Consider the following 24,531-nt stretch of genomic DNA (forward strand, 5'->3'; position numbering starts at 1 on the left):
GTGCAGTTATCTTACTGATGATGAAGCATACATGCTTGTCTGTCATGGGCGTGCAGTACAGGCTGATCTATTGATCTATTAGATATGTGATCATCGGGGATGGGGCCAATCAGGTCATTCCTGTGTCCTAAACTGCTGATAAATGTGTGTGCGGCGCTGCACGTGCGTAATTTGCTGATATTGTTCTAGCTGCACTACTATCAGAATAAAAACTTTATTCACAATTCACACACGTCTCTCTTTATGATCAGTCAAGGCTTCAACAGACAAACATCACCTCAAACCATCAAAGCATCCATATTTTGATTGGAGAATGGACTTGGGAAGTCCTTCTAGAGGCTTTGCTGCATACCATGTGACCACCTTATGATGGTCACATGACCACCGCCCCTCTCAAGTACGAAGGAGTAAATGTTCTGTAGTCACGGGACACAACGTTAGTCATGTACGACCTGCAAAACATCATCACAGTTTCTAATTCTTGATGTTCTTTCCAGCCAAGCTTCCTCTGTGGCTGACTGCTCATTGATGCTAATCAATGACAGCGGCGCCCCTAGTGGATGACGTGTGCGTGTGTGTGTGTGTGTGTGTGTGTGTGTGAGAGACAGATGAATGGTGGTCATGGACAACACACCTCCCCCTTGCTAACTAATCACCCCACCCTCTTGGCTTCTTTATTTCCATCTTCTAATGCCTTCCTCTCATCGTTATGTGCGTGTGTGTGTGGCTGCCCCCATCTGTCACCCTTTATCAGCACCGGCAGCTTCATGTGCTCCTTGATGAATGAGTATGTCATGTCTCATTAGCTGAAGATGCTTTCATGTTTTCTCATTCACGTGGACAAACATGACAGCATCCCGTATAGGAAGGGTTATTTCAAAAAAAGAAAGATTTGGGTGGGGTGGGGGGTGCTGGCCACATACTAGCAGGTCTCCCTTCTGTCCAACACCCCTCCTCCCCTTTTCCCGCTAATCCTGGTCCTTCCTCTGTCTCACTCTGACATTCCCGTACTTTTTTAAATTTGAGCAGGTAATCTCACAATAACGTTCCTGCAGGGTTGTCGGGGGGGGGGTCTTAAATGTGTAAAGTACACTTAATGAAGGGGAGGGTCAGGAAAAAGAGGAATGATTGCATTATGGGGGGGGGGGTCACATAATACCATGCAGTGATGGTTGCATATGAACTTTAAAGTTAGGAAAAAAAACAACAACAAGGACATGAAAGCACTCGCTTAATAAAACATTTGGAATGAAGTGCTGATTTTTGACACGCCCCCCAATTAGCTTTCTGAAGCAAGGCCATCTTGGCTGTGACGTCACTGCCAGACTATGTTCCGGTCCAGGAACCACATTTATTCCGTGTTGGTGTCGTTTATACAGGGAAAAAAGGTGGGAAAATGCCGGCATAAGTCAGCAGTGTGAAAGGGGCGGGAGTATGACATTGGTGTGTGTGTGTGTGTGTGTGTGTGTGTGTGTGTGTGTGTGTGTGTGTGTGTGTGTGTGTGTGTGTGTGTGTGTGTGTGTGTGCGCAGAACATTCCTGAAACAACAAAATGCTGGAGGGAGGAGTGTGGGCAGGACTCTGGTTGTGTTTGGTCTGCACTTCTTGAAGTCCTAGCTCTCACAAGGTCACGCCGCTTGAAAGCCATCAAGTGTCATTTGTGACCCAAACGTTAGTCCGGGTGGTCCTTAAGACCCAGGCTCTTGTCTCTAGATGTACAGTGAATAATTCAGCAGGACAACATTTAGGCCTTGAAAAAATGTGGGGATGTGCTCAGGCATAGCTGGTCTCTCCAGAGTTCTGGTTCTGCCTCTTATTGAGGCCCAGAGGTGTTAGAATGTAGCAGAACCTTCATTCCAGAACCTTCTGACGGCCATGATGTGTTAAATGGTGGCTGTCTTGGTGTGGAGAAAGTCCAGACTGGTTATTAGTTTTCATGATTGTTCTTTGCTGTATTTAGTCTTCAGCAACACATCCTTTGACCCACTTTCTGGACTTCCTGTGGGATGGTGCTTGTCCTCAGAAGGCCTGCACTTTTTGCACACAAGTGTTGGGACACGGCTCTTCATCAATCAGTGATTGAATGAAACTTACAACTCAGCGTCATTATTAGTTGTTGGTAAATCTTCATTCTTCATCTTAGCAAGACATTTTGGACAATTCAAGAAGGTTTTCTGTTCCCCCGAGTGCACAAAGCCAGCTCCATAAAGACATACTTGCTTTGTCCGCTGCCAAGTCTTCTCCATAAAAATCCATACATCCTTCTTCCTGTGTTGTGGACCCTGCAGCAAGGTCACAGGTCACGCGCTGCTCCACAACAGCTGCTAGTGATTCAGCTGATTCCTCGCCTGAGGAAGGATTGGCGGTCTTCTACAAGACGTACACGTTTCATATTTTCTGAACATTTCCACAGCTTGGAGCTTTTTATTTATTCAAAGTTATGCTATGCTAGATGTTAGCAAAACAGTATGAGGACACAGTCGGCACTGTTGCTTGAGAAATAAAAAAAAAAAGTCAAATATGAAATGATGGACGGATAAACACTGATGTTATTGCTGTGTCATACTGGTGGTGTTTCAAAGGGCAGCCAGAAGCCAATCAGACGGAGAAGTCTGGCTTCATTGCTGCTCTGAATGTGGAAGTGGCAGCGTACGTGAAGTCCAACCTACCTTGGTGGTCCCAGCGTCAGTGAGTGATGTGTGGATGTTTTATCCGTGGGAGTTAAGCAGGTGCTTGCTACTTGCTGATGTCCAAGCAGAAGCTGTGCTAATTCTACTTTTCACCAACTTTACCTAAAGATTGGTCAGATCAACCCACGTAGAGGTTGGGACTTCTATTGCATTTGGATCAGTACCGGCGATCACGGGTTCCGTTTCATAACACACCTCAGGTTAACATGGTTGATATGTTTAGCGAATAAGGGTGCGCATTTCAGTGTCGTGCATTCATTCAGTCATCAACAAAGGTGAAGAATCTGCCAAGCAGGTGAATAGGAGAGAGCTCCACATCGTACAATGCACATGTGAAAGCTGTAAAACCCCTCCACAATACAACCCAGCCCCTGACCAACAGAGCCAAGAAAGCAGAGCTTGGACGCCTCCCTGCATGGGTGTCCAAAGTGTGCCATGGGGCCATCTGTGGAACGTGGCTCATTGCAGAAATGAAATAAATAAAAATCCAGCAAAAGTGGAAAAATAGGCATTATGTAAGGAGAAAAAGCTAAAATGTTGATCCTAATAAACACAAAGATTTGTCTCTAATGTATGTACTTGTATATGTACTTGTTGTTGTCATGATGAGCCGGATTCTTCTTCTTCTTCTTCTACAGAATGTTATCACAACAGTGGTTTATTTGGTCTGAGGAACTTCCAATGTTCTTCTTTGTGGGAGGTCCTGGAAGGACAGGTGACAGGGGACTTTGTAAGATCAGAAAGGCTGAAAATAATCCATCCAGTCAAAAAATGTGGCAAGCTCACTCATTGGCCGGTACTTCATGCACGTAATGAAGACAAGAAAAGGAAATGAATGAATGAATGATAGCCAGCCAAGTAGAGGGTAGAACCAGGGCAGTGGCTGATGGGGAGAGGGAGGAGCAACAGGTCGTGAAGTAAAATGAAAAATATGATGGAAATGAGACGCACAGGATGTGATGTCATCCACATGCTGCTCACAGTCCCCTGGGGGCACGTTTACATGCTTTACATGGCATGTGCTGTGATGTTCTAGTCTTCCGTCAGCAGATGTTTGTGCTTTGAGGACATTTCTATTTTGGGAAAAGCTCCAAAAAAAAAGTCATGTTTAATTTTTTGATAATTTTTTTGCAAGCAGGTTCAGGAGGGTGGTCCCCACATGGGGCCATTTTTCTTGCACTTTGTCCTCATCAATAGGAAAGTGACCAAGGAGGGGGGCAGCAACAAAGGCCCCAGATGGGAGAATGGAGGAGGGCACCGAGTGGTGGTGTTTATCCGAGGCCAATGAAAGAAATCTTTACGCGACGTGGAGGAGACGGCACCGCATGCTCCAACTTGGTCACCTTTTTATCCTGTGTAACCCCGCTCTTGCTTTTTGCCTTGATTTGTCTCCATTTCTGCTGAATGAGTGGATGAGTGTGCCTTGCATTGCCTCCCTCCTCCCTTGTCATCCTGGGGGAACTCAGCCCCCTGGTGGAGGCCGCTAGATGCCTGCATTACATCTGTCTGACGTTGACTCCACGTTTCCACCACTTTCACACCAGCATGTGTCATTGTGGTGCATATGCAGGAGTATTTACTTCGTATTTAGAGATGGGGGATGTGCAGGAGGGGTGTGTGTCTGTTAGGGTGTCACAAGATCTCACCAGGTGAAAAAAAACCTCTTTATCTTGCCCCAGTTGGGTTCCTTTTTTGTGACTGAACAGTCATTTATCACTTTGATGCAGTGTATGAACACATTGGGTCTAAAATCACACCAAAAGCAGTAAAAATGTCTAACGTGTAATGAACCCTTGTTATAAGGTAGGATGCAAACACAACATGTCCCTCGTTTATCACGGTCAATTGGTTCCAGACCCCACCTTGATGAGTGAATTTCCACAAAGTCACATGGTAGTTAGCCCACATAAAACCTTCTAAATACACTTTTTTAACATGATTAGAGCCCTCTAGACATGAAATAACACCCCTATCGTCACCTTTACACCCCTATTACCCAATATAGTAGACATAATAAGAGAAAATAAGACATAGAAAACCTAATTACCAACTTCTAGATACGCTTTTTAACATGATTAGAGCCCTCTAGACATGAAATAACACCCCTATAGTCACCTTTACACCCCTATTACCCAATATAGTAGACATAATAAGAGAAAATAAGACATAGAAAACCTAATTACCAACTTCTAAATACGCTTTTTAACATGATTAGAGCCCTCTAGACACGAAATAACACCCCTATAGTCACCTTTACACCCCTATTGCCCAATATAGTAGACATAAGAGAAAACAATACATAGAAGACATAGAACACCTGTTTACCACCTTCTGAATACACTTTTTAACATGATTAGAGCCCTCTAGACATGAAATAACACCCCTATCGTCACCTTTACACCCCTATTACCCAATATAGTAGACATAATAAGAGAAAATAAGACAGACAACCTAATTACCAACTTCTAAATACGCTTTTTAACATGATTAGAGCCCTCTAGACATGAAATAACACCCCTATAGTCACCTTTACACTCCTAGTACCCAATATAGTAGACATAAGAGAAAACAATACATAGAAGACATAGAACACCTGTTTACCACCTTCTGAATACACTTTTTAGCATGGTTAGAGCCCTCTAGACATCATAAGAGAAAATAAGACAAACAAGATGTGACAAGATTAAAACGTGAGCTAGAGCTGGGACAGATAGATACGTTATTCGTCTGCAAGAGAATTAATGAATTCATCTCACAGTAAATGAAAATGACTGACTGCTTTCAGATGGGGGAGGGGCCTGTTGAGAAGAGCGATATGTGTTTTCATGTCAGACGCTCCAAAAGTGTCCACACCAGATTTGTCATGAGTTGTTTTTTTAAGAAGAGCATCTACAGCGGTCTGATGACTTGCTACCCAGTTGCTAAGTTGGCAACACCCATCCCTCCCTCCTACTACATGTTCTTCCTCTCTGGCAGAGCAGATGCTTTCTATGAAGTGTTTATCAGCATGAAGATGTCCTACCTCTTTAAGAAGTAGTCATTAATAAGTGCAAAGCAGCTTTGGGGGTGATTGGGAGTGTCCAAACAGGTGTGGACACATGCCGTGCCCCACCCTGTAGGGAAAAGTATTCATGGGACGTCCTGTAGGAGAGCCAACAAGAGATGGCTTCCAGCTGTTGGCGTCCTGGTAGCGCACCTGTCCGTCTCTGCGTGCCGTTCCCCAAATGACTGTGCTTCCAGGCATACTGAACGTACCTCAAGTGGACCCCCGTCCCGTCCAGCACTGGTATGTACGTACATGTCATGTGTCACGGGGGTTGACGGCGGGGCCTGTCGCAGGGTGTGGACGCATGTCTGTCATTGTGTCCTGTCATGTGATTGATTGGGAAGGAGACACGCATCAGCTGAAGAGAAGCCAAGGTGTGCACGCGGCTGCTGCTCATTCAGGCTGCTTTCTTCTGTTCTCCCGAACGGGACATCCCAAAACCTCTTGCCACGTTTGACAGGCGGCTTCCACAGGCGTCCCCTCCTGCATGAAGCACCGCTCCCGCCCCGTCCATGTCAAAATAGCAGCAAGCGGGTGCAGGTTCAATTGCCATTCTCAACACACACAACACATTTAGGCTCTCAAAGCTCTCAGAGCGCTCTTTGTCACATTTGTCTGATGGTGTAAAGAGAATAAAAATGTCTTACGTGAATCAGGTGATTGGAATGACACCTACATGGCCACATGTTCCTTCCTGTTGAAGATGTAGGAGCACTGCAGCCCGTTAGAAGAGTGAGCTACTTCTCAATGACGGGACTAAATGGGCCAATGATGGATTGCAGCAAGAAGCATTTTTAGTCAAATAAGTGGAAAAGGCACAAAAACGCAATTTGGGAAAAAATCAAAGGGACTTCATAGGGCCCTACGAGAGCTTAAAAGAAAAGTCTTATTGTAAATCACACCACAAATGGATCTATAACCATGTCACATGATTAGTCCTACCCGAAAAGTATTTGGAACACCCAGTTTTTTTCCAATTTGATCTCTTTGGGTTTTTTCCAAAAGCCCAACAGTATTGTTGGTCATGCTTCGGAACACTAAAGTACACTCAGCAACACTTGGCTTGCTTGGAAGAGCTGCTGTATTTCCATAACCTCATTCAATTCACAGATTCATGTTTGTAACAAAGATGATGATTATTATTATCAAAACAAATAAACAAACAAAACGATCGCTACCGGATCAGATTGGCAAGACTATGAAAAAATGGGATCAGATCGGAAGCCAAGAAGTGTGGATGGCGACATCTCTAGTAGAAAACACGACAAGCAAAAGGAATATGTTGACCTGCAAATGACCTTTCTTCTCTTGCTCCTTTTTCACATTTTCAAGAATGTCATAAACAAGACTGAGCCACCTGTGAGTGCTTTTAGAGGATGCAGCAGCTATTTTAGTCTCCAAAAATCCCGCAGAAAATAACGCAGAAAGAAACGAGATTAGCTTTGTCGCTAGTTGCTGTTTTGAAGGAGGCGCCTTCGAGGGCTCTGAATGCTCGCTAACAGGAAAAACGTGTGTGGTGGGCAGTGGGCCCGGCATGATCATAAATAAATAAAGATAATGAATCCACAGTACATGGAAATGAAGTGGATCATCACTATATTGGCATGTCTGGCAGGGAGGGTTCATGCTGGGCATTGCTTTCGTTTGTTCTGTAGAATGACGTGAACGGAGTGAGTCTTTGTCTCGGTGGGTGGCGGCGGGGCTTCTAGCATACACACAGAGTGCAGCAGAGCGTGATGATCGTATTTCATTGTTAAAATATGTTCAAATAGAAGACCTGGCCTCGTGTCTTGTCTTGCTAAGCATGGAGCTAAAGCTGCTAGCTTGGCAACACGGATCCCTGCTGTTCCTTGGATGATGCACGTATGACGTGCATGAAGAGTTATGATGCCATCTACTGGAGGAGGTTGTGATGACGACTCAAGGCACACACGGTCCCATTAGGATGCGTTTAGGAGTCAGCTGAACCCCACGCAATTGAACGCTGTCACATGAGCTTACTGTGACTTGGTAGCCAACATTTCCAGTCCTGTACGTGACCCCAAGCTAAGGTTGTTGGTCACATGACTGCACGTAGCGCAGGTAGCACGCATGAAGGAGGCCTTCCGTTCATCTGTGATGAATGTTCTTTCATGTTCGTGCTGAGTTACCACCTCAGGGTCAGTCAGCAGGCCGTGACGACATTGTACTTTAGAATCCTGAGCTGCTGTGTTGTTGTCATGGCGACCGGGCACGCCACCGGCCCGAGGAAAGGTTTGTGTGGTCTCGTTTTGTTTTTTGTTTTAGCTTTGATGGGTGGTGGGTGCGTGTGAACGAGGAGAGAGAGGGACGCTGTCAGGGGCACGTTCAGCATCAGCGAGCTGTTTGGTAGCTGTTGACTTGAACGCAGCGTGTTGCCTTCATGCATCTACGTCATCATCTGGTCTGCCGTGTGTTCCCAGCACAGTAATACTACAGTAGTACTTGTACTCACTGCACACTTCCTACACTGTACGTGCTTCGTGTTTGTTCAGTGAAAACCAAACACACATGATTGGAACGTGTGTGTGTATGAATCATACCGTGTGTACAACTTTGTGTCCATGAGATTGTCGCCTTTTTGCCATGGTGAGAAAAAAACACTTTTCATTTTGACGTATACTTTGGATTATTATTATTGTATTCTAATGTTCATACTCTTATTTTCCATAAGCAGTACTTTGGCAAGGTGGTAACCTCCACGAATACCTCATCATGTTCATAATACTCTACTTATTTACACAATAACTTCATATTACAATATTTACACTTGTTGCTGAACAAGAATAAGAAATGTTCCAAGTGCAATCATTGTTCACAATCATTCATAGGAAAGGTCAGCAAGAATGACCTTTATGAAGGCTGTCATCACGTCGTGTACCCATGAAGTGGCCAGCGTGTGCATGGGACGGGCGGGCAGGCTGCTCGTCAGTTATTGACACCATGGATCATATGTCCTATCATATGTATAAGGAGTGGAAGAGAGTGGTTGGGGGTGTCCCACACGGACATGGTGTGATTACGCTACGCTAGAGGACACATCACCCTGCTGGTCAAAGTCCAGGTGCTCTATCCGGCTTAGAGCTGCTAACACGCACGCACGCACGCACGCACGCACGCACGCACGCACGCACGCACGCACGCACGCACGCACACGCGTGGGGCTGAGACGTAAGAAAAGCCACGATGGATTATTCCTCTTTTCTTTGACAACGTGGATCTTCAGCGTCTGTCCTCTTCCTCGCTCACCTTGCCGCCTACGTACCTGCCACCGCCGCCGCCCCTCACCCCCCCACCACCACCCACACCACCCCCACGGTCACCTGGAGCGGCCTAAGCGTCTGGCCCCCGGCCGGCTGCTGACTGGGCTGTGAGGGGGAGGGATGAGCTCGGCGGCGTACAGACAGTTCCTCCAGGACTTGGAGGAGAAACGAGGTTGGTTCAAATCCCAGCTAAGGAGGGCAGGCGTGTTTGAAGCGTATGTTGTGAAATGAGGAAGTGTGTGCACGTTGTGTCAGCTTGAGGCTTGGCCGTGTGAAAAGACGTCATACCTGCTATTCAGGACTCTTCTTTGATGTCGGCGCACTGTTATTAGCCGCTGATGCTAACTCTTCATGTTTGTGTTTCTACACACACACACACACACACACACACACACTTACTTGTCTGATTGAGGTAGCGTTGGAGAACATTGCTAAGTTGTTTGTGTTTCTCAACAGGGAATAGAAATGGTCTGTTCCAGGGTCAACCTGTGGTCATCGTAAAACTTAAGAGTGCAAGCATCACATGTCGGGGTTTCCCACAGGGCTGCAATCTACTTGTGGTGTGGGGGTGGGCGTACTTGTGGAATGTGCATAACTGGCCAATGGCACGCTAGCAACAAGCGAGTAAAGCAGGTAGATATGTTCTTCATCTCCAAGGGAATGGTAACAAATGGGAACCTTGAGTGTGACGGCGAGTGGTCTCACGTGTCGTACTGTCATTGGACATGTGCTCCACTGATCCTTGAGGGCATGATGTCTGGGTGGAAAGACAAGGTGACAGTAGTTTGGTGCTTTGTGTGGTGGTTGACGCGGCATCCTGAGTATTCTAGCAGCGCATCTCCTCTCCTCAGTCACCTTTTTCTTCTTCTTCTTCGTGTGTGGAGTGCAAACACTTGATAGCAGTAGCGCAGCTGTTGGCTGCACATGCTAACAGCTGCGCTACTCACTCTTCTCATCACGGTGGTCTTCACCAAGTGCTTTTTGGGAGGCAAGTGAGAGCTTGACCTGCTGTACAACACAACAACTCATTCATAAGCTCTTCTTGGCTTTTTTGTGTGGGGAACAACTGCTACATTACCTTTTTTCTTTTGCTCCTTCTTCTTTCTTCTTCTTGTCCCTCTCCTCCTTCTACACCTTCTTCTCCTTCTGTCTTTTTTCTTCATCTTCTTTTCCTTCTCCTCCTCTTTTTTTCTTCTTCTTCTTTTTCTTCTCCTTCTTTGTCACCATGTGAGAGCATGACTGTGGTGTGTTTGTGTCCACGAGTGGCGTCTGTGCTCATGTTTGTCTTTTGGGTTCATGCACGGAAGGATTATGGAAAGGTTAAAAAAGCACAGGACTACAGTACACCGCATACACGATAGAAGGCTTACAATCAAGTTGTGTGGCTTTCAAAAGATGTCTTGACAGTGAGTCATCTCCATATTTACTTTGAGCTTTTTATTGTTGAAATTGCGTGGTTTCCTGTGGACATCAGCGTTTCCCTTTGTACCCTTGCCAAAACTGTGGTCCATGTAGCATGTTAGCATAAGGTACCTGTGTAGATGTGCGTAACATTCATGTTAGCATAGGTGTTTGCCATGTAGCATGTTAGCATAAGCTACCTGTGTAGGTGTGCGTGACATTCATGTTAGCATAGGTGTTTGCCGTGTGGTCCATGTGGCATGTTAGCATAAGGTACCTGTGTCGGTGTGCGTAACATTCATGTTAGCATCGGTGTTTGCCGTGTGGTCCATGTGGCATGTTAGCATAAGGTACCTGTGTCGGTGTGCGTAACATTCATGTTAGCATAGGTGTTTGCCATGTTGCATGTTAGCATAAGGTACCTGTGTAGGTGTGCGTAACATTCATGTTAGCATAGGTGTTTGCCGTGTGGTCCATGTGGCATGTTAGCATAAGGTACCTGTGTAGGTGTGCATAACATTCATGTTAGCATAGGTGTTTGCCATGTAGCATGTTAGCATAAGGTACCTGTGTAGGTGTGCATAACAGTCATGTTAGCATAGGTGTTTGCCGTGTTGCATGTTAGCATAAGGTACCTGTGTAGGTGTGCATAACAGTCATGTTAGCATTGGTGTTTGCCATGTTGCATGTTAGCATAAGGTACCTGTGTAGGTGTGCATAACAGTCATGTTAGCATAGGTGTTTGCCATGTTGCATGTTAGCATAAGGTACATGTGTAGGTGTGCGTAACATTCATGTTAGCATAGGTGTTTGCCGTGTGGTCCATGTGGCATGTTAGCATAAGGTACCTGTGTCGGTGTGCGTAACATTCATGTTAGCATAGGTGTTTGCCATGTAGCATGTTAGCATAAGGTACCTGTGTAAGTGTGTGTAACATTCATGTTAGCATAGGTGTTTGCCGTGTAGTCCATGTGGCATGTTAGCATAAGGTACCTGTGTAGGTGTGCATAACAGTCATGTTAGCATAGGTGTTTGCTATGTTGCATGTTAGCATAAGGTACATGTGTAGGTGTGCGTAACATTCATGTTAGCATAGGTGTTTGCTGTGTGGTCCATGTGGCATGTTAGCATAAGGTACCTGTGTCGGTGTGCGTAACATTCATGTTAGCATAGGTGTTTGCCATGTTGCATGTTAGCATAAGGTACCTGTGTAAGTGTGTGCAACATTCATGTTAGCATAGGTGTTTGCCGTGTAGTCCATGTGGCATGTTAGCATAAGGTACCTGTGTAGGTGTGCATAACAGTCATGTTAGCATAGGTGTTTGCCATGTTGCATGTTAGCATAAGGTACATGTGTAGGTGTGCGTAACATTCATATTAGCATAGGTGTTTGCTGTGTGGTCCATGTGGCATGTTAGCATAAGGTACCTGTGTATATGTGTGTGTAACATTCATGTTAGCATAGGTATTTGCCATGTAGCATGTTAGCATAAGCTACCTGTATAGGTGTGCGTAACATTCATGTTAGCATAGGTGTTTGCCATGTAGCATGTTAGCATAAGCTACCTGTGTAGGTGTGCGTAACATTCATGTTAGCATAGGTGTTTGCCGTGTGGTCCATGTGGCATGTTAGCATAAGGTACCTGTGTCGGTGTGCGTAACAGTCATCAGGTAACATTGATGAAGTTTTGCTGCATGTTAGTGCCGATGTGTGCCAAACAAATGAATGTATGGAAACGTGTGTGTAAGGATATCAGCGCGGGTGAGTCGTGTTGTTTGAGGTCCGAGTGGACCGCAGTGTCAGCCTGACACAAGAAGTCGGTGGCGTTGAGCGGCTCAAGCAAGTCATATGAGGGCTTTTTGGACTTTGTGGTTAAGCTAACATTAGCGCCATTGTCGCCTCCGCGTCATTAAGTTTGTTTTTTTTGGCAAAAGGCAGTCATGGGTTGAATGTTGCTGGATTAAGTCGGATTGTGGGGATAAAAGTAGAAGGCCGTGAACAGCGTGCATTGTGTTTGCTAGACGTCCGACGTGATTACGCCAACGGTGTCTGAGTGTACCCGTGGTGGGCGTGCGTGGCTCTGCTGCTCATCGTGATGGTTCCAGTGAGGTTGCAGGATGAAACGCGCTGACGGCCGTGCTGCATTGTTTGTTGTCACCTGGACTTTCCAAGCTGGCTGACCAGGTGACATAAACGTCTGCAGGTCACCCCGGATTACACTTCAGAAACCATCACTTTTCTTTTCTGCTTGCATCTTCAACTCAGCTTCATTCAAACACAAACCAAACGTCTCCCTAAAATAACCGCTGACACGGTCAGGAGTCATTCTGATCGCGCTTGAGGCTGCTTTTCCATCACATGCCCTCAAGTAAATCACTCATTCACAGGATGGTCTGTTTCCTGTAAACATCTTTTACTTTGCATAGCAACGCTGCACAAACACAATCTAGACGCCTGTGAAAGGGTGATGGGTTTGTGTTGTTCTGAACATTCATTTCCCAGGATACGAATGTGAGAAAGGGTTTGTGTTGTTCTGAATATTCACTTCCCACTGTATATCTGCTGACCTTGCCTACCAGGTGCTTGTTAAAAAATAGTAACTCTGCGTGCGAATGCCTGAGTTTCGGGGCCGGCCACCCCGTTCTCACGCTCGCACGAACAGACTGGCATAAAGAGGGGAGAGCGAAAACACCTAGACGGAGTCTGCTGCGGGTTGTGATCGAACGCCCAGCCGATTGACGCGAACTCTTCCACGGGTGTTGGCTCTCCACCCTGTTGGCGTAGGTAAGAGGCTTTTTCGCTGCAATCATATATCTTGTGTGTTGATGCTTAAATAAATACGCCCTTGTTTAGGCTAAAATACCTTGATGTGTCTGTGTCATTCTGTGTGCCGACTGAACACGATCCTCTAAAAAATATTCTAAAACATTTTTGGCGTTGTCGGCAGGATCACGTTCAGCTGCATGCAGAATGGCTTTGTGCTGTATAAGAAAAGTGAAGAATACAGATGTCCTCACCATGGAGGAAGTGTCGTCAGGGTGGGTAGCCCCTGACGAGGTGAAAGGGATAGGCGCCGTCTTACGACAACGCGGGGGACGCCCTGGGCCGTGGGCTGGCGATATCCCTGTAGCAAGCGCGGAGGCGCTGTTACGAATGTTGAACAAGGTTGAATATAACGAGGAGGCACCCTTGAGGGGAACACAGGAGAGTTTGTGGATCTGTGCAGAGGCATGGAAGGAGCATAATCTAGCGGTGGCGAAGGCCAACGCTCAGACGGCGCAACAGACCAAGCAGCTGCAGGATAAGGAAAAAGAGTTAAGGCGAATGCAGTGCATATTGGATAAGACCGTTATGTGCCTGTCGCAATTGATTCGTGCCGCCCGAAATTGTTCATCCCGTAAAGTTGATGCGAAGCAAGTTCGCTCCTTTGTGGCCGGGATGAGTGAAGATTGGGATCCCGGGGGTTGGGATGGGGACATATGGGGAGATGACCCAGACGAGAGGCTGGGACCTCTCCCCGATCCGCCCCCGGTTCGAAGTATTTATCCATCATTAAAGCAATTTAAGAAAATGCAACCTGTTACACGACGACATCAGGTGCAAGGCATAGCAGATATGAGGCAGATGGTGGACGCACAGGGGCAGCCTGTGATAGGAGAACACGGGCGGCCTGTGATGGAGCCTGTGCTTGAGGTGCAGGAACAGCGGTTGATTAAGGAGGACTTTACACAAGATGAGGTGACTCTGATTTTGTCGAGATATAAACAAAGGGAAGAAGAGGCGAGTTAAGTTTGAGGAGGAGGATGAATAGGATGAAGGCCAAGCCCAAGTCCTTAAGACTACCTGGTCCGCCACGGATATACGGCCTCATGTAGAATTAGAAATTTATTGGAAGAAATCTGTACAAAAGGTAACAGCGTTGGTGGACACGGGCTGAGGCCTCGTTGATTAGTGGAAATCCGGACAAAATTAAAGGAAAAATCGTGCCCCTAACGGGAATTGGGGGACAAGTAGTGTAAAAGTATAACACTACCACCAAAAATCGGACAAACGCCCATTAAAAAGTATACCGTTGTAGTCACTCCCATAAAGGAGTGGATAGTGGGAATGGACATTTTGACAGGAATGACTTTGCATTTAAGACACGGGAAGTTTATGTTTGGAGATCTTAGGAAAATAAAGTCTGTTTTGGTGGGAAAAGTGCACATGGCACCATTCCCCATACCTGAAGCGACAACGTTAATCTCCATGAAACAATATAGAATCCGTGGGGGTCAGGAGGAGATTACTAAAACAATAAAAGATAAGGAGAAATTGGGGTAATTTGTAGATTATGGGGGGAACAACCCGTGGTTGTACAAAAGGATGACAAAATTGCACAGTTAATAATTAAACCATGCAATATGACCCCAGTACAGGAGATTACTCCACCTGAGGTTGTTACTTTTAGAAGTACTAAAGGTTTTGGTTCAACAGATAAGGTGGCACTTTACTGGAGTGCCAAGGAGGGCTCGACATCGACAAGATGGCTGGGGACCGCGGACCTGGTGGTGCCGGCTCTTTGGTCAAGCGCCTCCTTGCTCTTGGTGTCATGGTGGCCCACTATTGGGGAACAACCCAAGAAACGACCTGGAACGAGTGCAGGACCACGTGAGCTGTCCGGCAGGTCAAGCATGTCTGATGGCCAACATCACCAGTGACTGTAACATCTACGTCTGTTACACATGCCTGGCACAAACTCTTCACGTCCGAATGGCCCAAGCTACTCAGAGGACTGTGGTGTCATGGACAATCAAGTTTCCAAATCTCCCAACATGTCATCGACGACGTCGAGAGTGGTATGACACGCTGCTTGGAGGGACTGGAACGGTGTTGGGGGTGTCCAACACCATCGACGGGGAGGTCACGCGTACAGTGCTGTCGACCACTGGACAGTATACATCACGGGCGTTACACCAAGTTGGGGAGTGGTTACCTAACGGGATAGGTACACAATTGAGTAATGTCAATTTATGGATGCATCAGTACAATTGGCAATTGACTATGTTTAACGAAACTTATCGCTCCTTAATGAATCTGACCCAAATTGCCAATTGGACTGCTTGTAATATGCAAATGTTACATGCACACATTCAGAAGGAAAGGTTTATAACTGGAGTTTATACAGGGAATTATCATCAGTGGAGAAATACTTGGAATATTAGTCAAAAACTATGGCTCCAACTATTTCCGGAACAAACTGTTTGCAATAGCACCCAATGCAAAGGTTATTGGTATCAATACAATGTAACTCAAGTGAAAACTGTATGCCGATATGAAGTACTTCCGGTAATATCAATACATGGATATCATTATCTGCATGTGAGTGGAGAGTGGTTTGAAGCCGCAACAAATACGACTTATGACACTGATTTATGTGATAAAACTGATCAAGGGATGGTATGTACTTTACAGATGGGTCACGCTAATCCATGTTTGAGTGATAGTCAGGTAACACTATGTGATTGGAGTGTTGAGACACCACGAGACATGCTATGGCAGGTAGGGCCACATTACCTATGCGTAGCTACCATGAGACAACACCCACAGTTACCTTCAGCTCCATTCGTTGGCTGTCTTAATGATGTACACCTGTGGCATTGGAATAATCAAACGTACTATCTCACCAATTACTCCCAGGAGTCCAGATTGTCAGCGGTGCAGTGGGAGGTTTTGCGCCACCCCTGGACTGTGTCTCTGGACTGGTTCAAATGCGCATTGGACCGGTCCACAGAATTGAAGGATCTGATACAAAGACATAGGTACAATGTCACGCGGTTGTGGGTGTCCACATTAATAGCCGGGGATGAAGTGAAACATGTAGCGAGGCTAGTGCAGCAGAGTTCCGCCCATCATTGGTGGGATATTTTATCTGGAATGTCTGTAACTGCCAGGAAAACCATACTGCCACCCTTGTTTATTTTGGCAGGATGCTTAATTATATTAACCTTATGTAACGTATTCACTTGCTTGTATGTTAGACGAGCTGAAAGACAGCTTGAGAGAATAATTTTTAATCAGTGGTAGTAGTATGCGAATTGCTGTGTGTGAAAGCGATGCCCCTTTTGGGCTTACCAAAATTGAGGTAATTGTGGAAAGCGGGGGACCGGATATTTATGTTTGGAATTTTCATGTTGCGGGGAATATGATGTGGGGTGAATTTGTCTGTGACACACGGGCGGATTTACTTGAGAGGGTGCAACACAATCTGGTAAATTGGAATAATTGGGAGGGGAACATGATGAATAATGAAGATTTTATGAATTGAGGAAAATGATGTTCAGAACATCAAGAGTGGAATGTGAAAGGGTGATGGGTTTGTGTTGTTCTGAACATTCATTTCCCAGGATACGAATGTGAGAAAGGGTTTGTGTTGTTCTGAATATTCACTTCCCACTGTATATCTGCTGACCTTGCCTACCAGGTGCTTGTTAAAAAATAGTAACTCTGCATGCGAATGCCTGAGTTTCGGGGCCGGCCACCCCGTTCTCACGCTCGCACGAACAGACTGGTATAAAGAGGGGAGAGCGAAAACACCTAGACGGAGTCTGCTGCGGGTTGTGATCGAACGCCCAGCCGATTGACGCGAACTCTTCCACGGGTGTTGGCTCTCCACCCTGTTGGCGTAGGTAAGAGGCTTTTTCGCTGCAATCATATATCTTGTGTGTTGATGCTTAAATAAATACGCCCTTGTTTAGGCTAAAATACCTTGATGTGTCTGTGTCATTCTGTGTGCCGACTGAACACGATCCTCTAAAAAATATTCTAAAACAACGCCATTCCCTACCATTTCCCACTAATCATCTGACTGGGAACTTGCTTCATTTTCACTTAAAAATATGCAAGTGATGGATGGATGAAGGATGGTTGGACGGGTGGATGGACGGACGGATAGACGGGTGGGTGGATGGACGGACGGACAAACGGATAGATGGATGGACGGGTGGATGGATGGGTGGATGGATGGACAAATGGATGGACGGACGGGTGGACAGACGGGTGGACGGACGGATGGATAGACAGACAGATAGATAGACGGATGGAAGGACGGACAGATGGATAGACAGATGGATGGACAGATAGATGGACGGACGAATGGACGGGTGGATGGACGGACGAATGGAAGGACGGATGGACGGACAGATAGATGGGTGGACGGATAGATGGATGGATAGACAGATAGATAGCCGTGCATTTGCTGCTACATTAAGTACATTCTAATGATTACAGTTCTATCCTATGTAGGCCTGTCACCATAACACATTTTGCTGGTTGATAATTGTGCTACATATTACCATTGATAATCGATATCATTTACAGCATTTTTTGAGACCATTTTGTCATGAACTGTGTTGCATAAAATGTTTGCCATATTGAATGGTTGCTTTCCTTTTACAATGTAGTGAGCGACACTGTCTGTGAGCACGCACAATTTTGTGCCATTTTGTTTATATTTCCATCAAACGCCTCAGTAAGCGTTGGCTGTCGGGACGAAGGCTCTGCTGCACCTCCAGCCATAGTTTTTATTTCCCAGTTGGGATGTTTGTGTTTCATGTGCCATTCACTACGCTCCAACAAATGTGATATCGGATCATCGGTGTTCATGCGTTCACCTTGTTCATTCCCACACTGGGGTGTCGGCTGTGGCATTCGCCTCACAAATCCTCGCTTCTGTGCCTTCATTCACGTTAGCCTATGCTGGCTCCCGAGGCTAACTGCTAGCACTCCCTAGTAGCCCCGCCTCCACAAAGAAACATGCACATGTCAATTTATCCAGGGCATCAGATCCATTGAACTGCTTTGGTGTCATTTTCATGCTTGAAAATGCTTCATTTAGGCAAAAAATGTACAATTCAGTTCAACATTTCTGTTTTTGGACGAATAATAGGCCGCAGGTCAGCACCAAATAGCGTGATTCATTCTTTCATACACGTTCCGTAACCGTGACACAGTGTGATTGTACACACGAACACGCCTCCGTTCATGTTGGTTTACTTGAACGTGCCGCCACGCACTCCAGGCTCCTGTAGCGGCGGGTGTGTGCACTTTGATAAGCGTGTTTTGCTGCTTATCAGCGCCACGCCACTTGGGGCGTTAGCTGCTAGCGCTCATCCTGTCACATTGGCCGCCAGCACTCACCGTGACTTCCTCATCGCACGCCGTTGTTTGATTTTGTTAACACACCTCCTTCTCCACATGCACACACACACTCTAATCACACACCACCAGGGTGCACGTGACGTGCACAGACGACACTTACCAGATGATAATGATTTAACAGATGCCCATCATCCACAGTCCTCATGTGAGACATGAACACTCGTGTCTTTGTCTTTTCGGTAAAAAGAGGCAGCTAATGAATGCAGGTAATGGGACACACCTATCCCGCCTATGAAAACAGGTCCAAAAAGCTCCAAGGAGGTTTAGTGGTTTTCTATCCATGCTGTGAGCGTGTAGTAACAGGTACATTCATGATAACATGTCATACTTGGACTATTCTGGCAGCTTTGATTTCACATAGCAACATAGAAAGGAACGCTACACCTAGCGTCAAAAACAACAACACAGCTCCAATATGTAGCGTTACCTTTGGCTAGCGTGTGCTGAAGCTAGCGGCTAGCCGGCTAGTAGCTAGCCGCTGTGGTGTGGTGAGGTGTCACTACGCCAGTAAGGTAGTTCTTGGGTGTAACAATGTTAATAACAATAATAATAACAATGTGCTTCATATGCAGCTCACATGATGGAAATGGAGGCTTTCTAGGTGGAATGGGTGCGTCCCATTACGTGCATTAATTAGCTGCCTCTTTTTATCTGTTTTTCTATCTTTAGAAGGCACAGAAAAGAGAAAGACGTGTGTGTTCATTCGGGGTGTCACATGAGCTTTCTCATTCAGGAAAAAGTGTGTGGTGGGCACCAGGGATGCTGAAAAATGAATGAATGAATCACATGATCAGTGAACATGAAGTGGATCATCAATATGTTGCCATGTGCATGCGTGGCTGGCAGGAAGAGAGTTCACTCTGTGCATTGCTTTCAGTACCTTGGCACGTTTGTTCCATACAACAACGGCATGAACAGAGTGAGCCCTTTTTTAGTCATACATTTTCTTAGTCTGGGTGGGTGGAGGCGGGGCTGCTAGCATACACACAGTGCAGAGGAGTGTAACCAATATATTGTAAATATGTTTTATTGTAATACTAAAATGTTGTGTTGTTGTTGTAAAGCCAGTCTGGTCTAGTGGTGACACCCCCTCGTGAAATCCCCCCCCCAAAAAGTGCACTTTGTGGTGAAGGGTTGCATGAAAGCAATAATGTCCCAAGTACACCATAGATGTGTTGAAGGTTGTGCTCTACCTTCTCAGAGAAGTTGAACTTGCACTCCTCCCACATCATCGCCTTTGGCTGGGCTTTCCTCCTCCCAGTCTCCACCCCCTCCCTTCCAAAAACAGCCTTGAACTCCCTGTGAGCTCGTTAGAGCGGGATTACCGTCCACAGACTTTCAACACAGCTGACCTGCGCAGTGAGATGCAGTTAGGCTGATCATCTCCTCCTCGTCCTGCTAGCATGGAAGCCATCCTCACCCGACACAACACAGCAGCATTCCACAAGGCCAAGCTCTGAGCCTTCATCACAGTCACGTGACCTGACGTCGTGGCCGCCGCTGGGGTCGGGTGGTGCAATCAACACACAAAAGGCTGAATGGGCGGTCCTAATTGAGGTGTGTCCATGGCAACCACAGCAGCCAGGGTTCAAATCCGGGGCCCAGTTGCTGGGGCTCTGTGTTCCATTCTTCCGTATTTGTGTACCCTCTTTACATTCTTTGCCCCCAGCCCTTTCACTGTGCCCCCCACACCCTTCTACCTCGCCTTTTCCCACACGCTGACCTCAACACTCCCTGCCTTTTACTTCCTCTTCACCTTCTGTTCTTTGCCAGGACAACAAACAAGACAAATAAAGTTGTTCAACATTTTTGGAACATTTGGTTGGGGAAAGTAAAAAAACAACAACAAATAAAGTCAAAATATAATTGAACAAAGTTGTAATATGAGAAGAACATTTGCAAAAAGAACGTTGAACGAGTTGGAAAATGTAAAAACAGCAGCAGCCATATCAATGGAGAAAACAGCTGGAACTTGATGGGAATCAAATCCCAAAAAGTTGGGTTCTAACAAAAAAAGCTGCAATTTTTACAAGAATAAACGTTTAATATCGTGAGGAAAAATAATCCTAACTTTAGTAGCATCGAGTGGAAATCCACTCCTGATCCAAATGTTGAAAAATGTCTAGAATGATCATGTTGCACTTTTGGATCTTAATGAGGTTTTAAGTAGAGCTACAATATGCAACAACAAGAAGGGGGGGTGAGACAAAAAGCACTTTGAAGAAGTCATTGATTGAAAACAACAATTCAACTGAAAGAGGCTGTTTATCAGCTGATCAAAAGTTTAAGACCATGGCTGACAAAAGAAGCACAAAGTCTCCAAAGCAGAACCAAAAATGTTCTCAGTAGGACTCAGTAAGGAGGAGCTCCACCGTTCTTGTTCATCACTTCCCAAATGGCTTTGGGCATGCTTGATGCCAGTGTTTCCAGGAGGCTAGTGGGAACATTGCTCCAAGTGGTGAAGATGGCTTCACCAAGGGCATCAACTGTCTGGAACTGATGGCCATTTTTAGAACCTTCCCTTGCATCCATCCCAAATGTTCTCTACGGGATTCCCTATGATAAACAGCCTCTTTCAGTTGAATTGTTGTTTTCAATCAATGACTTCTTCAAAGTGCTTTTTGTCTCACCCCCCCTTCTTGTTGTTGCATATTGTAGCTCTACTTAAAACCTCATTAAGATCCAAATGTGCAACATGATCATTCTAGACCAGGGGTCTCAAACTCGCGGCCCGCGGGCCATTTGCGGCCCGCCAAGTCACATTGTGCGGCCCGCGACTTGACAGGAAAGATGAGTGTAATACAGCGAGCGACAAGCCAGTGTTACTCGTAGGATGCACACGGAAGCCTACAAGGAACTAAGAGTGAGTGAGTCACTTAAAAAATGTGGTAAAAAAATTCCACCCATTTTCTATACCACTTGTCTTCATTAGGGTCACGGGCAAGCTGGAGCCTATCCCAGCTGAATGCAGCAAAATATAAACTGTGAAATGATTTATTTACTTATTTGATTCACCCTATTACCGTATCAAGATATCATTGTTATTGTGAGCCATGTATCACGTGTTGTATTGTGAGGTACCCCGAGATTCCCAGCCCTACTCCCAATACTTGATGCAGCCCAGCCTCACTCAGACTCCTCCAGCGGCCCCCCAGGTAAATTGTGTTTGAGACCACTGATCTAGACATTTTTCAACTGCTCTTAACATTTGGATCAGGAGTGTATACACACACACACACACATATATACGTATATATATATACATATACATATATATATATTCTAAATGTTATCCTTATTCTTTTGTGAGCTGCATCAAAACATGCAATGGAATGCATGAGGAAAATACTGCAAATGAAAAATGCTGTCATCACGTAGCCCAAAATAGCCGCAATAAGTGAAATCCGTCAAGTAGCCAAATGAATGTTTTTGCAATGATTGGATCGACAATCCCTCCATAGTGTCTGTTGCTCCCTGGTATGAGCATATGTAACTTACTGTATGAGAAATGAATATCATAGGATGTCCTATTCTGGATGTTTGTCATCCACAGAGACACAAGTGAGGAAGTGCAGGCATAAAAGCAGGAATATGAATAAAAACATCGATGGTGTGACGTGGCCAAAACAATGGAAAGTAATGATGTCACGGCGTGGCACGGTGGTATGCTGGCTATGACCTCAGGATGCAGAGTGCTGGTAAAAAGCCTTCATGCTTGTCAAAAGCGGAAAAGGCAGCAGCGAAGCTTGCAGAAGGCACGTAATGAGATGCAGCCAGGCAACGAGCCAAAAGGAACCACCGGCTAGCAGTCACCGCAAAAGATTTAGCACGTCAGCAACGTTTGGAACGTCTTTGGATTTTACAGGAAGGGTCAAAACATGACCGGCCGGACCAGCAGAGGCGAGCATGGTAACCTTTTTGCTTTTGAACTTGTTGACCCGGAGTATTGAAAACACTACGCTCAGTCTGAAATGTTGCAAGATGACTTTTGTTGTGTCATGTTGACCGTGACATTGTTTACTTTTCCAAACTAACATTTCCATGCCAGCCATGGGACCATGTGACCAATAGTCTTATTTACTTATCTGTGTCATGATGGGAGGGGTTGCCATCACCATCACATGGCCCTGTGGGAAAACATGATTGGAATGGAGATCTATCTGTGTGGAAAAGGTTACAAAGCCATTTCTAAAGCTTTGGGACTCCAGCCAGCCACAGTGAGAGCTATTTACCCACCAATGGCAAAAACACGGAACAGTGTTGAACCTTCCCAGGAGTGGCCGGCCGACCAAAATGACCCCGAGACCTTTGGGAAAATACTGTGTGGTGTGACGAGACCAAAGTAGAACTTTTTGGAGGGTGTGTGTCAGGGTTTGTACAAGGCCACACAGAAGCTAATGGGCTCATTGCAGAAAGAAACACAACTCAGCAAAAGTGGGAAAGTACAGCAACAAGTTGTCATGTCACTAGAAAAGGCTTCCACGTGTGTCGAAGCATGTTTGAAATGATTGTAAACATCCTGGGACACCCCCGACATAAACAGAGCGAGACAAGTACAGCTGGCACGGCTACACGCTGGAACTATGAAGGCTGCACTTCAGCCAATCAGGAGCTCACATACTACTTGGCACTCATGGATAACGTAAGGCTTGATTTGTTGAACGCCGTCAGCACTTGAATCCCAGTGAGGGTCCATGACAGCGTATGCCAATGTAGATTATTATCCTCATTGGTTCTCAAACAATACTGGCCCTCATCGTGTCTGCCAAGACCACGTGTGGCTGGTTCAGTCCTCGCTCACACCTTGTTCTCCAGCCGGCCTGCTGGCAGTCGCTGACCAGTCCTGCGTACTTGGAGAGCTTCCTCTCAAATACATTTCAGATAAAGTCATCATTATGAGGAGAAAAAAATTACAAGAACAAAGTTGAAATAGTTGGAAAATGTTATTTAATAAATCAAAAGAAGAAAGGGAAATGTTATGAAAATAAAGTCAAAATATTAAGAGGAAAGGAACAATTGTATTCTAACAAGAAACAAGCCTCAATTTTGACAGCAACAAACCTCTAATATTATGAGGAAAAACGGTCATTTTAGTAGCATAAAGCTCTCAGTGGGAATATTGATATATTGGTAATATATATTTTCTTTCATCCTTCCTTTCAAAAGTTTGGACACCCCTGGCGTAGAGACCGTTAAATATGCTATTATATGACGTCATTATTTGCAAGCATTCCGTTCATCTGCACCCAATTATACCACGTTCGGTTTTATTCATGAAAGTTGAGTGAAAAACAAGAAAACAACCTGTTTTAGTCGCTCCAAAATCCTGCAGACACCCTCGGTTGTTCCTCCCGGTAGTCTGGATGGTGTGCTGCGACAACATGACCGACAGAGGGCAGCAGAGCAGCACACAGAGCATGACATATAACTTCTTAGCATATCTTCTATCCTTTCATTTTTCACGTGATAAAAGCTTTGGACACCCCTGCTTTAGATTATTCTCAGAACTGTTTCAATGTGATAGATCTCTACGGACAACAGATGCTAAGTTGCAGTTGACTTATACTCCTTGTTTGTTATATCAGTCACACTGACAAACCTTTTAGTTCAATTAGGACTTTCCAGTCAAAAATCATTGAGCTGAGAGGCTAAAGTAGCAAGCAGCGGACACGATAGTGTGAATGATAGTGTTCTTACTATTCATTCCCTAACAACAAGTTATTAACTTACTAACTCCCTCAAAACTACTCGTAATTATAAGGAGAAATGGAGCATTTTCGAACAAAGTGATGGCTACCTGTTACTTTCGTAAATATGGCGTCACGTGACGCCCAGCCAGGATGTATTTTTCACGCCGCGGGGTCTAAAGAGTCAAGTGCGCAGGTGCGAAGGAGGACACAACCGGAATCGGGAA

The 24,531-nt window shown here is 45.5% G+C and overlaps 1 protein-coding gene and 1 long non-coding RNA gene across 2 annotated transcripts in view; both read left to right on the forward strand.

Annotated features, from left to right (window-relative positions):
* LOC129173193 (uncharacterized) overlaps positions 1-17,165 on the forward strand; it is a 30,245-nt gene extending 13,080 nt beyond the window's left edge. The window contains exon 2 of the mRNA XM_054763885.1: positions 14,895-17,165. Within this exon, the coding sequence (XP_054619860.1) occupies positions 14,895-16,484 (1,590 nt within the window). The 3' untranslated portion in view covers positions 16,485-17,165. The remainder of the gene's footprint in view (positions 1-14,894) is intronic.
* LOC129173198 (uncharacterized) lies at positions 1,109-14,845 on the forward strand. The gene is made up of 2 exons (XR_008567191.1): positions 1,109-11,184; positions 11,407-14,845. It is a non-coding gene; the product is annotated as an uncharacterized LOC129173198 (long non-coding RNA).
* Positions 17,166-24,531: the final 7,366 nt, after the last annotated feature.

Source organism: Dunckerocampus dactyliophorus, chromosome 20, assembly GCF_027744805.1.
Source record: "Dunckerocampus dactyliophorus isolate RoL2022-P2 chromosome 20, RoL_Ddac_1.1, whole genome shotgun sequence".
Classification (NCBI taxonomy): domain Eukaryota; kingdom Metazoa; phylum Chordata; class Actinopteri; order Syngnathiformes; family Syngnathidae; genus Dunckerocampus; species Dunckerocampus dactyliophorus.